Raw genomic sequence first — 12672 nt, forward strand, 5'->3', positions numbered from 1 at the left:
CATACTATCTGCTCTCCCAGATCAGCATCTTTTCTCCATTCTCTCTGTGATTAGTCCCCTGAGCTCTTCTCAGTGATCCACACTGATGTTGTGCCTTCAGCCCCAGACCTATTGTGGACCTCATGCCTTTGTCTGTAGCTGGAGACGTTTTGGTTCCCCATCTTGGAGCAAACCCTTTGTCTGGGCTCAGCTCTGTGTTGCCAGTTACCCGCATTGAAGGGGAGGGTGAGTAGTGGGGCCCACAGTCACCCAGCATCTCACTCTCTGCCACCCAGATTACCAGTTCGGGATTAAACTGCTCTCAGCTGTTCCTGGTGGGGAGAGGAAAGTCCTGATCATCTTCAATGCCCCCAGCCTGCAGGATCGGTTGCGCTTCACCAGTGACTTGCGGGAATCCATTGCTGAAGTGCAAGAGATGGAGAAGTACCGTGTGGAATGTGAGTGATGGGTGGGGATTGTTGAAGGACAGGAGGGGGGACATGGATAGGAAGGGAGGCAGCGGGTGGGATAATGGATGAGGGTTGCTGATGGCATCATTGGGGCAGCATCCAGCAGCCCAGGTTTGCCAGAGTGGACTGGAAGACATTCAGGGAATAGGATGACTTCTCCCACTGGGCTAGATAGGCAGGGCCTTTTGAGTCTTTTGCCTCCTCTTCCAGGGGCCACCCTCCAGTTCTGCCCTACTTCTGGTCAAGTTAGCAGGTTCTTTTTTTCTCTGTGTTTCTCTTTTGCCTTAATTCTTGCTTCTTCTGTGTTGTTTATTGTCTGTAGGAGTTGGCTGAGACCAGGTTTTGTTTTGTTTTATTTTTGGTGTCATGGCTGCTGAGCCATGTTTCATTGATATTCTGCCACTCCCACTGCAGCCCCTTATGGGTGAGGGGCAGGATCCTGAGGGTTCTCTTTTGAAAGTCCCCAGACACAGGGAATATTTCATATTGCCTTCTCCAGGTGTCATGAGTGGGGTCCTCAGCAGTGCTCAGTCCACACACCTTTCTGAGGTTTTCCCCAGGAAAAGGGAATTTCCTAAATTTATGTCATGGATAATAATATACCGTATTTTTTGCTCTATAAGATGCACCAGACCACAAGACGCACCTAGTTTTTGGAGGAGGAAAACAAGAAAAAAAATATTCTGAATCTCAGAAGCCAGAACAGCAAGAGGGATCGCTGTGCAGTGAAAGCAGCAATCCCTCTTGCTGTTCTGGCTTCTGTGATAGCTGCGCAGCCTACATTCGCTCCATAAGACGCACACACATTTCCCCTTACTTTTTAGGAGGGGGAAAATTGAGTCTTATAGAGCAAAAAATACGGTATATTTCTAAGGAAATTAAAGGCTCTCTACACAGGTCTAGGAGTCATAAGAGAACCAGATCCCAATCTAGAAGGCATTCTACACATAAGTACAAATGCAAGCACCTACCTAAGAGACAGAGGGACGCGGGTGGCGCTGTGGGTTAAACCACAGAGCCTAGGGCTTGCCGATCAGAAGGTTGGCGGTACGAATCCCCGCAATGGGGTGAGCTCCCGTTCCTCGGTCCCTGCTCCTGCTAGCCTAGCAGTTCGAAAGTACGTCCAAGTGCAAATAGATAAATAGGTACCGCTCCGGCGGGAAGGTAAACGGTGTTTCCGTGTGCTTCTCTGGTTCGCCAGAAGCGGCTTAGCCATGCTGGCCACATGACCCGGAAGCTGTATGCCGGCTTCCTTGGCCAATAAAGCGAGATGAGCGCTGCAACCCCAGAGTCGAACACGACTGGACCTAATGGTCAGGGGTCCTTACCTAAGAGACATGAAGGGGGCAGATCTCACAGGTCTCAAAGCCCATGTTTTCTGCCATGGGGTTTTTCCTCTCATGGGTACACTCCTGCATTGACAAAGAGATTAAAGACTCCCTTCCTCATAGCAAACACAGAAGGGAGATCTAAAAGTCATAAAATGAGGAGATCCCACAGATTTCCACCAAATAGCCTATCTCCTCTTTTAAGCTCCTCCAGGAGTGAATCCCCCCCCCCTCACAGCCCTTTCTTGGCAAAAGCCAGCCCAATTTTTCAGCTTACTGAGGACCAGCCTGTTGAACCCTCAGCCTGCTCCCTGGCTACGGGTGTTAAATATCTTTTCCTTCTGCCAAAACAGCTACAGTGCTTTTTCTATAAGCCTTCAGTTGTGTTTTGCAAGACTGAGTGGGATTTTCCCAGTAAGTTGTTTTAGCTTTCCTTTTCATTATTCCCCTCATCACTAATTCCCTCAGGGTTTTTTTTAATGAGATTCAAAAGCCCCCCCCCCCCCAATTGGGTAACTTGTTTGTTTTGTAAAATTTATGTATGACTTGAGTGTAACCCTAACCCTAACCCTAACCCCTGTTCTGTGTGGAGGCATTTACAAGCACAATTGGTCCTTCTAAATAGCTACAGTCTGAAATGATGATATTTATTTAATTACCTCATGAGGATATTTAGGAGTTCCCTAGAGGAATTACCCTGCTGGATGAAATGACAAGATGAGCTTGTCATTTTTTGAGTTTCAAGAGGCTTCTTCCTTAACTATTAAATATATATATATAGTTGCCTCTCTTTTCACAGTTTTCAACTCATTGTCTTAAGCAACCCCTGAAATACACTCCATGTAGTTTTCTGTACAGTATGTGTAACTTGGCTATGGCTTATGCATGAGGGTAGATACAACCTCAATATGCTAGTCTGTTTTTTCTGCCTACATGTTGACAGTTCAGTTAAATAAAGTGTACATTATTAATGCAAAATAAATTTTCCTCATTCCTTTCTTTGACAGATAGTTCCTTTGGAGAGTTTTGAAGATTTTTTAAATAGAATGAAGGACAAGAAGATGCTTTCCTCCTTCTGTTGCCTAATTAAGAGGAACAGCAACCTCCAAGCTTTCTAGTAGTCCATTACATCCTTTCAAATGGTAGTTCAAGTATGGAGATGGCTGGCACTGCATTGGCCCCCATGGCATGGCAGGATCCTGCCACTGTGCAGAGGTTGAGAAGCTTATTTAGCTAGAGAAGCTGGTACTAAAACATTCAGGAGTATTGTTAGCTGAATGTACTGGTGTATATTAGGCAAGTTCTTTCTCCTCTTATCAGGATTCAGTCCTTTTGGGCAGAGGTGATTTTTATAGCTCCATTTTAGCTCAGGTCTCCAAGGTTTCCAGATCTGCTGAATCTGTTGGTACATGGATCTTCTCAGTTAGGGTCCAGTGTTCCATCCTCACCCAGACCTCTTCCACCTGACTGCTTGGAGGCTGAAAGGATCTGGTTGACCTCACTGGATTTTACTGGCTTCCAGAAGGGCATCAACCAAAATGTATTTACTGCTCTACCTGGAAGTCTTACCTGTCTTGGTGTTCCTGGTCTGGGGTGGGTCCTCTCTCGCATGACATTCATGATTTTCTTCCATTTCTTCAGGAAGGGATAAATAAGGGACTTAGCACCATCACCATCAAAAGACAAGTGGCCTCCCTTAGCAGTGTTTTTTCCTTGTCTGGATAGGGATTTGTTGTCTTCCCACCTGATGTTTAAATGTTTCCTCAGGGGGTTTATTTGTCCTGCACCCTGGTCATATATCGATTCCTTTCTTGGAATTTAAATTGGGTTCTTACAGCTTTCATGAGTGTGCCTTTTGACCCCTTAGTTCCTAATCCAATTTTTTTAACGTTGAAAATTGTTTTCCTAGTAGCCATTACTTTGGCTCATTGGGTTTCAGAGTTGGGGGCCTTGTCCTCTGATCCACAGCTCAGCATTTTTCATCACAATAATTTGTGTTATGTCCAGACTCTTCTTCCATGTCCAAATTTAATTCAGATTTTCAGAGAAACCAAGAAGTGGTGCTTCATTCCTTATATCCCCTTCATTCTCTTTTGGAGTGTGAATTCACATATTTTTGCTGTCTTGGTTTGAATGAGAGTATAAGTGTTGTGCTATGTAATTTCCAAATGCAAACTGTGTCTGTTTTGGCATAGGTTTTTGTGCTGGGCATCGTCACCATGGCTGTGCTTATCTTGCGGGGGGTGGGTGGGATGACATTATCAACTCTGCCAGTTAGTTCTGGGGGGCAGGATGGCTCCTCCCCTGGAAGAGGAGGCAAAAGATTTGAAAGGCCCTGCCTATCCAGTCCGGTGGGAAGAGTCATCTTACTCACTGAATACCCTTCAATCCATTTTTCAAACAGAAATTCATGGGAAGCAACACTTTCCATTTTTTGAAAAGAAGCCCTGACTCAAATAATTGTGAGGCTGCTAGGCTAGCCTGAATTGAGGTTTGTAATAAGCCAAGGGGGGGTGAGAAGAGGGTTTGAGAGCAGAACTGTGTGCATTACACAATACTTAAATGATTCTAGTCCTCATTGCTATGGAAATGGATATGAAAATGGGTTGTTGTTGTTGTTGTTGTTATTATTATTATTATTATTATTATTATTATTATTATTATTATTATTAATACCCCACCCATCTGGCTGGCTTTCCCCAGCCAATCTGGGCAGCTTACAGAATATATAAAACATAAAAAGCATCAAACATTAAAAACCTCCCAATACAGGGCTGCCTTCAGATGTCTTCTAAAAGTTGTATAGTTCTTTATCTCCTTGACATCTGAAGGGAGGGTTTTCCACAGGGAAGGCGCCACCTTTGTGATTTTCCATTTCTTATACATGCCCTTCTTACATCTCAGCCCATCTGTAAGCTGCTTATGCAGCCACACCAGTTTCTTTAGATGCCTCCCACTGTTCAGGGATGATGGGTATTGTAGTCCAACAACATTTCAAGGGCTGCTGGTTCTCTTCCCCTGTTTCAGATAAAACCCTGCAAATGTTTCATGATTTTTGTTTATTATTTCCAAGCATCACTTGTAAACTCCTTTGGTGTAAACTGGAAGCAAGTCCTGTTTGTCGGGGAGGGCTGAGAAGCATCCAGCAGAATGGCCCCCAAATCTCACTGCCTCTCTCTTTTTTTTCTACACACAGCGGAGCTAGAGAAGCAAAAAGGAGTGATGCGCCCCAATGCCTCCCCCTCATCTGGGCCCAAGGATGCAGTGAATGGGACCCTGACTCGCAGTAGCCTGGAGGATGCCTACACTGTGGGAGAAGGGCTGAAGCGGAGTGCCCTCAGCAGCTCCCTTCGGGACCTCTCTGACGCTGGTGAGGGGCTGGGGGTCAGGACTTCCATGGCTCCAGGAGGGGAGAGCCTAGTGGGCTTCGGGCTGGGATGAAGATAAGGAAGGAATTTCTGGGTTTATGCTGATGAGAACTTTAAAAGAAACATCACTAGATTCCACAGGAAATTAAATTTGTGACAGGTCTTGGGATTTTTCTAGCATGCCAGGCTTTGCCAGGCATCCTTGAGGGATGACATCACTGACCGCCCCCCCCCCCAGTGTGTTAGAGGCCTTTGCATGCCTCTAGTAAAGCTTCGTGAGCCATTTTGGGTTCCTTTTTTGTAGATTCCAGACTTTGGGCCACTTCATACCAGTTTTCTGGTAGGGCATTTTTCGAGACTACCACTTCAGGGTTTAGATGTGGCAGTTGCTTATTTGAATGAAGAAGTAAAATCCCTACGTGTAGGAAAATGGCAGGCCATGGAGAAGTCTAGGCTGAACCTTCTCCTTGGCATGCTAGTTTTTATTTCCTGATGTCGACCACACAGTGCCACTTGCAATGCACTGGAGCAGGGGGTTACCAGAAAAGCCTTTGACACTTGATTCCACTGAAGACTCACTGTCTTTCACATGGATGTTTTGGTGGCATCCAGATTTTTTTAAAAAAGCTCAGTTCTTCTCAAACTTTGCTTGATTTTGGTTCCACTCCAGAAATCAGCCCATCTCTAGAATGTAATTATTGTGGCTCCCTCTACTGGCTAAAAAGAACATGTAACGTATGGATAATGTTTCATCCACCATGATTTTAATTCTAATCCACAAATCTGACTAAAAAACATTGAGCCCTGGGATTTGGGATTCGTAGTGTTGGTTGGGTGGCTGCTGTTTGCTGGTGACTCAGTGCTTTTGGTGGATGGATGTGTCTCTCTCTTGCTTTTTGGAGCCAACCTGATTGTGAGGAAGGGTGCTTATTGAGCATTCTGATTTGTTCACAGGGAGATTATTGCTTAATGCTGCCTATCCCATCTTGAGAGGTTAGATGACATTGCATCAAAGCAAAGTGCTACCCCACACATTTTCCTATCACTTCCCTTACTGCTAAAGTCTGAACTTTTCAGGAAATGGGTTTGTTGCACAAGACCTCTCACTCAGCTATAATTGCGCAGCTCAAATGCAGTGGTCTGTGACTGAATCCCACCTAAAATAACAGCTTGGAAGTGCCTGAAGAAACCCAGTGTGTGTGTGTGTGTGTGTGTGTGTGTGTGTGTGTGTGTGTGTGTTAAAAAGGGGGCAGGACACTGCCAAGGGCATACATTGACACAGATAATGACACAAGAGCAGAAGAGGCCCCCTGCTTCCTACAGGCCCGTAAGACCATGGCCACGCTGCATCTGACTGAAGTGGGAGAGGGGAGGAGACTCTCTCTGTATTTTAGGTCCTGTCTTCTGCTAACTCTTCCTCTGCTCTGTTGCTGTGCTTTGTGGGATTGGGTTGTGGGATGGCTGGGGGCTCTTGGCCTGGGCTGCCTTTTTCCCTCCCCTCCAAAGTGGGAGTGTTGGCTGTAAGGGAGGGGCAGGGTGGAGTTCAGGTCTGGCTAACCCCTGCTCTGTTGCAGGCAAGCGGGGCCGCCGTAACAGCGTGGGATCCTTGGACAGCACAATTGAAGTAAGTGGGCTGAAGGAGGAGGAGGAGGAGGAGGAGGAAAGGGAGCCAGAGATTGAGGGTGGGGAGGGACACAGGTGGAGTTTCCCCAAGCCTTCCCACTCTCTGCCTTGCAGCCTCTCTGTTCTCTCTTTCTTTCTCTCTTTCGCATTTACTTCCACTCTTAGCAGAGGAAGACACAGAGGTTTAAGGGATGTGGGAAGTCATTTCTTTGGTGCAGAAGAGTTGGCGGACTCGTCCCAGTCTGAATTACTTTTAGTTAAAGCCAACCCTTCTTCAGGCAGGCAGAAAAGTATGGCCATCTTTGAGTATCAAGTCCTAGCCCCATAGATGTGGGGGAATTATAGGAGCCAGTTGTCTAATACCCCATCTTTCTCTCTGTGTGTGTCTCTCTTTCTCCTTTCTGCTTCCTTTCCCTCTTTCTTCCTGTTTCTCCACCCACCTACATCCCTTCAGGGGTCTATTATTAGCAGCCCACGCCCCCACCAGAGAGTGCCACCGCCTCCCCCTCCCGAGGAGTACAAGCCCCAGCCTCGGCCCCCCTCAAACTCCTCGTCTTTCCTGGGCTCCCTTTTCGGCAGCAAGCGTGGGAAGGGCCCCTTTCAGACGCCCCCTGGCCAGGCCTCCGCCTCCTCCTCCTCGGCCTCCTCCTCTCACCACCACCACCCTCACCACAGCCACCCCTCCCTCCCGGATGGCAGCCAGTCCAAGCTGCAGGCTCTCCATGCCCAGTACTGCCACGGCCCCTCGGCTCAGCCCCCGCCTCCCTACCCCCAGCAGCCCCCTCCTCCCCAGCAGCCGGCCCCACCCCCACCCCCACTAGCCCTGCCCTCCAACCCCCTGCCTCCCCAGGTCCAGCGCTACCACCACTCCCAGCAGCCCCCGCTCTCCGCCCCACCACAGAAGCAGGCCGTCCCCGCTTTCCCCACCCCACAGCCTCACCACCACTACACCCTCGGCCGGCCCGTCCAGCAGAAACGCGCCCACCAGATGGCTGCTGCCGCCGCTGCCTCCCAGCACCCCCCTTTCCTCCATGGGCGCCAGCCCACCTCGCCGCTGCCCCTTTACAGCCCTGCCCCCCAGCATGCCCTGGCCCACACTTACCCCCAGCAGCTGCATCAGTCGGGGGTCAGTGGGCAGCACACCCTGCATAGGCCCCAGGCCCCAAAGCACTTTATCTTCAGCCACCACCCTGCCCAGCTCATGCAGCGGCCGCCTCCGCCCCCCAGCATGGGGCCCTACCCTGGACACCACGGCCACCCTGCGCACCCGGCTCAGCAGCACCACGGCCAGCCTCCCATGCCCCCTCCCCATTCCCCCATCCCCCCACACCCTTCCTACCCACCCCTCCCGCCTCCGTCCCCTCACACGCCCCTCAGTCCCCACTCTCCAGCTGCCCCTACCTCCCCCCTGCCCCAGCACATCTCCATGCACCAGGGGGGCCCTCAAGCCATGCCCTCCCAAGGGCCCCCCAACCCGAAACAGAAGCCGGTGAACAGAATCAGCACCGTCGTGTGAGGAACACCGCCACCACGGAGTTGATAGGTTATAAATATATAAATATCGGAGCTCGGGGCTTCTCCCATCACAGCTGTGAGGTGGTCAGGAGGGGTGGGGGCCAGTGGGTGTCTAGACCTTTTTGGCCATTCCCCTTCTTCCTCCCCACTCCATACCCCCTCCCTCTTTTTCCTAGGATCAGAACTGAGAGAGGGCATCCTTCCAACCAATGCCTCGGAAAGGAAGAAATTGGGATCTGCAACCCCACTTGTGGCCTGAGGGTGGCGCCACTTAGCACTTGGGCTTCTCTGTTCCCTTCGTGTCACCCCTCCCCCTTTCTGGTCAGAAAATGGGGTGTCTGAGGACTATGCGGCAACTTTTCAGAGACGTTGAAAACATGAGGTGCGAGAGGGGAAAACTCTTCTGCATTTGTGCAGCCATTGTGATCTGTTGCCACGCAGAGTGTTTCCCCTTGGACTCTTCCCTAAATGTGCTACAGATGGAGATGGTATGGTGTATGTATACCTCATTCATGCAAACAGCATGCGAAGCAGTAAAAGTGTTTCTGGGCGGTCTAAAAAACCAGGTGCCAGGGCGGATTCCAACCTCTCTTCCCTGATACGCTAGCTGTGTGTGCGGGGGGGGGGGGATTTGACAGTGCAGTTTCCCCTTGCAGTTCAAAGTGGAACAGTCCAGGAACAGTTTAATTGCACCATCTGCTGTTTTTGTGCAAAGCAAGTCAGACATGCTAGTGCCAGGGACAACTTGTGCAGTGTGGCAGTTTTGAAGGCATAAGAATAAGCTGTAGAGTGGAACTTGCACTTTTGCACGATCCCACTCTCTCGAATGACTGATACCTCTTTTGCTCCTGGCGTTGGACTGTGCACCAGCATTTGCCCACCTGCACCAAGTCTCCGTGAAATGTTAGCCAAGTAGCAGGCAGTCCCCCATGGCTGCCTTCCGTGTGTCTTGTTTACATAGCAGGTGGCCATTTATCAGACCTGCCCGAAGAGCATTGCTTTCAGCTCAGAAGGAAGACCGAAGGAGAGCCTCTTGCTCCCCACTCCCCGCCTAACTTAAAATATCTGTCTGCTCCAGTTTTTAATAGCAGCTGTGAATGAACGGTAGCAGATGGCCAGAGCAGCAAATTAAAGGTGGGTATGTTCCAGAGCAGGGTTTCCCAAACTTGGGTCTCCAGGTGTTGTTGGACCACAACTTCCATCATTCCTAGCTAGCAGGCCCAGAAAATAGGGATGATGGGAGTTGTAGTCCAATAATGGCTGGTGACCCAAGTTTGGGAAACCCTGTTCTAGTCCAACAGTTTTGTTTGCAGCCAATTCCCCACTTGGGATTTGATGCCACAAAAGACTAAGCAAGCTTTGCTACTGTATTGAACTCTCGATTGAGTGTTTAAAGGAACTGGCTGAGGCCCAGTTCACACAACCTAGGAACTGCTTCTCTGCCACTTCTTTCAGGCTGCCCTGATAAGCATTGTGATGATGAGTCTGCTGGAGAAGCTGCTACTGCCCTACTCCCAGCCACCGTTAGGTGGGCCATACACACGCAGCCAGGCCAATGGTTCTTCTACCCCAACAGCAGTTCTGAAAGCTGTCTCTAGCATGACTTACTTTTTAAAAAAGCAATGTTCAGTCCATCTAAAGCACTATTTCCATTAGTTTCTCAGGGCTCAGCCCTGAACATCCCCAGTCAATTGAAGATGGGAATGTAGTAACTCTCAGCTATACAAAGAGGGGCAAAAATAGTTACCAGCCTCTCTTTTTTTGAGCTGTGTGGGCTCCTGGGCTTGACTTAAGCATGTAGTAGTTGCATGGAAGAGAAGCCCTGCTCTATGCCAACAGGGTCTGGCACTTTTTTCTTTTTTTGCAGGTGGGAGCAATGCCTCCCTTGCCCAGGTGTTCCTGTTTGTACCAAGCGCAGGGGTGGGGGGCGGAGAGAAGAGTCAGCAAGGCAGGGCAGCTGCAGGCAGATCCCTTGCTTCCCACTGCAAGCGCCTCGTTGCGCTCTGTGGCCCAGTGTGTCCTGGCACGGGGCCTGCAGGTTGCTTCTCTCCCCTCCCCCTCCCCCAGCCTTTTAATGTTTTGCTGCCTGGGTGCTTCCAGCATGCTTTCTCTCCCCCCCCCCCCCCGGCTTGGTGGCATCTGTGGTGGTCGCCAGGGGTTTTATCTTTCTGAAGGATAGTTTTTCATAGTTTTATAAAGTAGCCTTTTCCACTTCTCTGCCTGTTGGCTTCTTCTGTAGGAGGGAATGGAGACGGGGCCTTTGGTGCTCCTTGGCATTTTGCAGAAAGGAGGCTCTCCTTTTTAGTTTGCACAGAGTTTATGAGTTTCTGCTGTTTACAAGGAAGGAAGGAAGGAAGGAAGGAAGGAAGGAAGGAAGGAAGATACTATGTAGAGCAGGGCAGATCATCAGGATTTTGGGGGAACTTGGGAAGGAATCTGTCTTGCCCTCTCAGTTCTTATTCACAAAGGGCTATTCTTACTCCCTTCCCACCCCTATCAAGGGGTTTGCACTGAAAACATTTTAAAAGGGTGGGGGGTGTTATATATTCTCTGGATATATTCCCTCACTGAACTGCATAGAGAGGAATATAGGAGTGGAGGGTGGGGTGTAATTCTCTCCCCCCACCCAGTTTGTTCTTTTATCCTAGAGTGTTTCTCTGCCTACCAATAGGGGAGAGACACTACCACCTGCCACACACACCGGTTCCTTGGGAGCTTAGATGCACTTTAACCCCCTACTTCCTCATTCCTTTGCTTCTAGAAAAAGGTGGGATCTGGTTTTTCCTGTCCCAAACCAAGCTAATGGAGCCCATTCATGCCTAACCTTTCCTCTCACTCTCCCTTCCCCAAAGACATTACCTTGAGCCACTACCCTCCCCAGTCTAGTCCGTGTGGAGACAGGACTCCGGGCAAAGGGATATGGAGGTAGGCTCAAGGGTGCCAGAGGATGATTTCAAAACATAAAAGTTACAGTGCCTCGTCTGTATATTTTTAAGGAGATGCTATGAATGTTGGTGGAAGAAATTATTTTACATTTTAAAGTGGTGCTTCTGATAGTAGAAGCACACTATTTTTCTAAATAGAAAAGTGGAGGCCCAGCCAGAGTAGTGACGGGCAATGGCTGACCCTCTCTGAAGGCAGGCTCTTCTTTCTGCAGTGTGTGAGCAGAAGGACCCGGCTTCAGAGGCAGCAAAAGCTGGAACCTTACAGGAACCAGAATTATTTAATAAACCTAATTGTTGCTGCACTCTACACGTGAGTTTCCTCAAGTCATGCCAGTGGGTCACCTCAACCAGTTTTAGGAATAACTGCTCAACAAAAGCAGGCAGGATTTCTGGCCTCTAGCTCTTTGGAGGATGGGGGAAAATAATCAGAGGACCAGTTAATGGAGGGTTTTAGGAGGCTCACTGACTCTCAGCCTCCATTCCTCAGCTTCTCCATCCTCCGCTAATTGACTCCACAGCCTTGAAGGAACTCAGGAGTCCTGCCTGTACCGCAAGTAGGTGGTGGTGGTTTTCGCCCTGCTGTGGTTGCTCCCAGTTCCATCCTGCGGGGTCTGGGCTCCCTTCTCCTTCCTTCCTTCCTTCCCTCCCTCCCCCCATTCTCCATATCAGATCTTCCCACCCTTTGCCCTCCCCCCAGCATGCACTTTATCCCTGCCCTGCACTGCACTTCCTGTGTTGGGTTTGTTGCTGTACAGAGATTCCTGTGTATATACTATATATTATAAATAGCAACCTCTTAAGAGAGGAGGGGGTGGGTGGGCTCCAGCCCATGTATTTTCTGCAGCATGGGCCACTCTCTGCCCTTTCTCCCAGAATTCATGGCTGGAAGACTCCAAACTGACTGCATTTTTTTTCTGTTTCTTGCTGTCTCCCACCCCCTCACCTCTGGTCCACTTTGTACATAAGAAACTGTATATTTGATGCTTCATAAATTGACCAAATGTCCTTGCTGTGTGAAGGAAGATGTCTTGTGTGTTATTTTAAGATTACTGGGCATTTTGGGGGGAGGGATGGGAAACAGAGTGTTGGTCCTGCAGCAGAGTTCCTCCTTGTTCCATAAACCAGCCTAGTGCTCTCTGGAGCTGGTAGTGTTTTCCCACCTGGCGTATGCCGTTTCAGAGTGTAGAGGAGATGTGCATAATTCACAAGAGCCTGCCAGGGCAGCAGGAGCACCACAGAAACAGCAGGCTTTCTCCAAAGCTCTACGTTTACCATAAATTCAGTATGACAGGTAGCCATAGAGTACTGACTACTGTTAGAGGGCAAGTCACCTTTTGTTTAACCTTTCTAATCCTTGTGACTAGAAATAAGCTATGTGAGTGTTGAGACTTTCAGTCTTTTGTCTTAATTTAGAACTCATTTTTAACCAAGCTCTTTCTTCTCA

The 12672-nt window shown here is 49.1% G+C and overlaps 1 protein-coding gene across 7 annotated transcripts in view; it reads left to right on the top strand.

The window, feature by feature from the left end:
- Window positions 1-12246, top strand: part of IQSEC2 (IQ motif and Sec7 domain ArfGEF 2) — a 145103-nt gene extending 132857 nt beyond the window's left edge. For 3 of the 7 annotated variants that reach the window (XM_028711390.2, XM_028711396.2, XM_028711392.2), the window contains 4 exons: window positions 276-437; window positions 4974-5147; window positions 6720-6769; window positions 7223-12246. In XM_028711390.2, the coding sequence (XP_028567223.2) occupies window positions 276-437; window positions 4974-5147; window positions 6720-6769; window positions 7223-8284 (1448 nt within the window). In that variant the 3' untranslated portion in view covers window positions 8285-12246. Of the gene's footprint in view, window positions 1-275; window positions 438-4973; window positions 5148-6099; window positions 6607-6719; window positions 6770-7222 lie in introns of those variants that run through there. The other 4 variants (XM_028711398.2, XM_028711397.2, XM_077921673.1 and 1 more) reach the window with 4 other exon arrangements.
- Window positions 12247-12672: the final 426 nt, after the last annotated feature.

The sequence above is a fragment of the Podarcis muralis genome, chromosome 17 (genome assembly GCF_964188315.1).
Source record: "Podarcis muralis chromosome 17, rPodMur119.hap1.1, whole genome shotgun sequence".
Classification (NCBI taxonomy): domain Eukaryota; kingdom Metazoa; phylum Chordata; class Lepidosauria; order Squamata; family Lacertidae; genus Podarcis; species Podarcis muralis.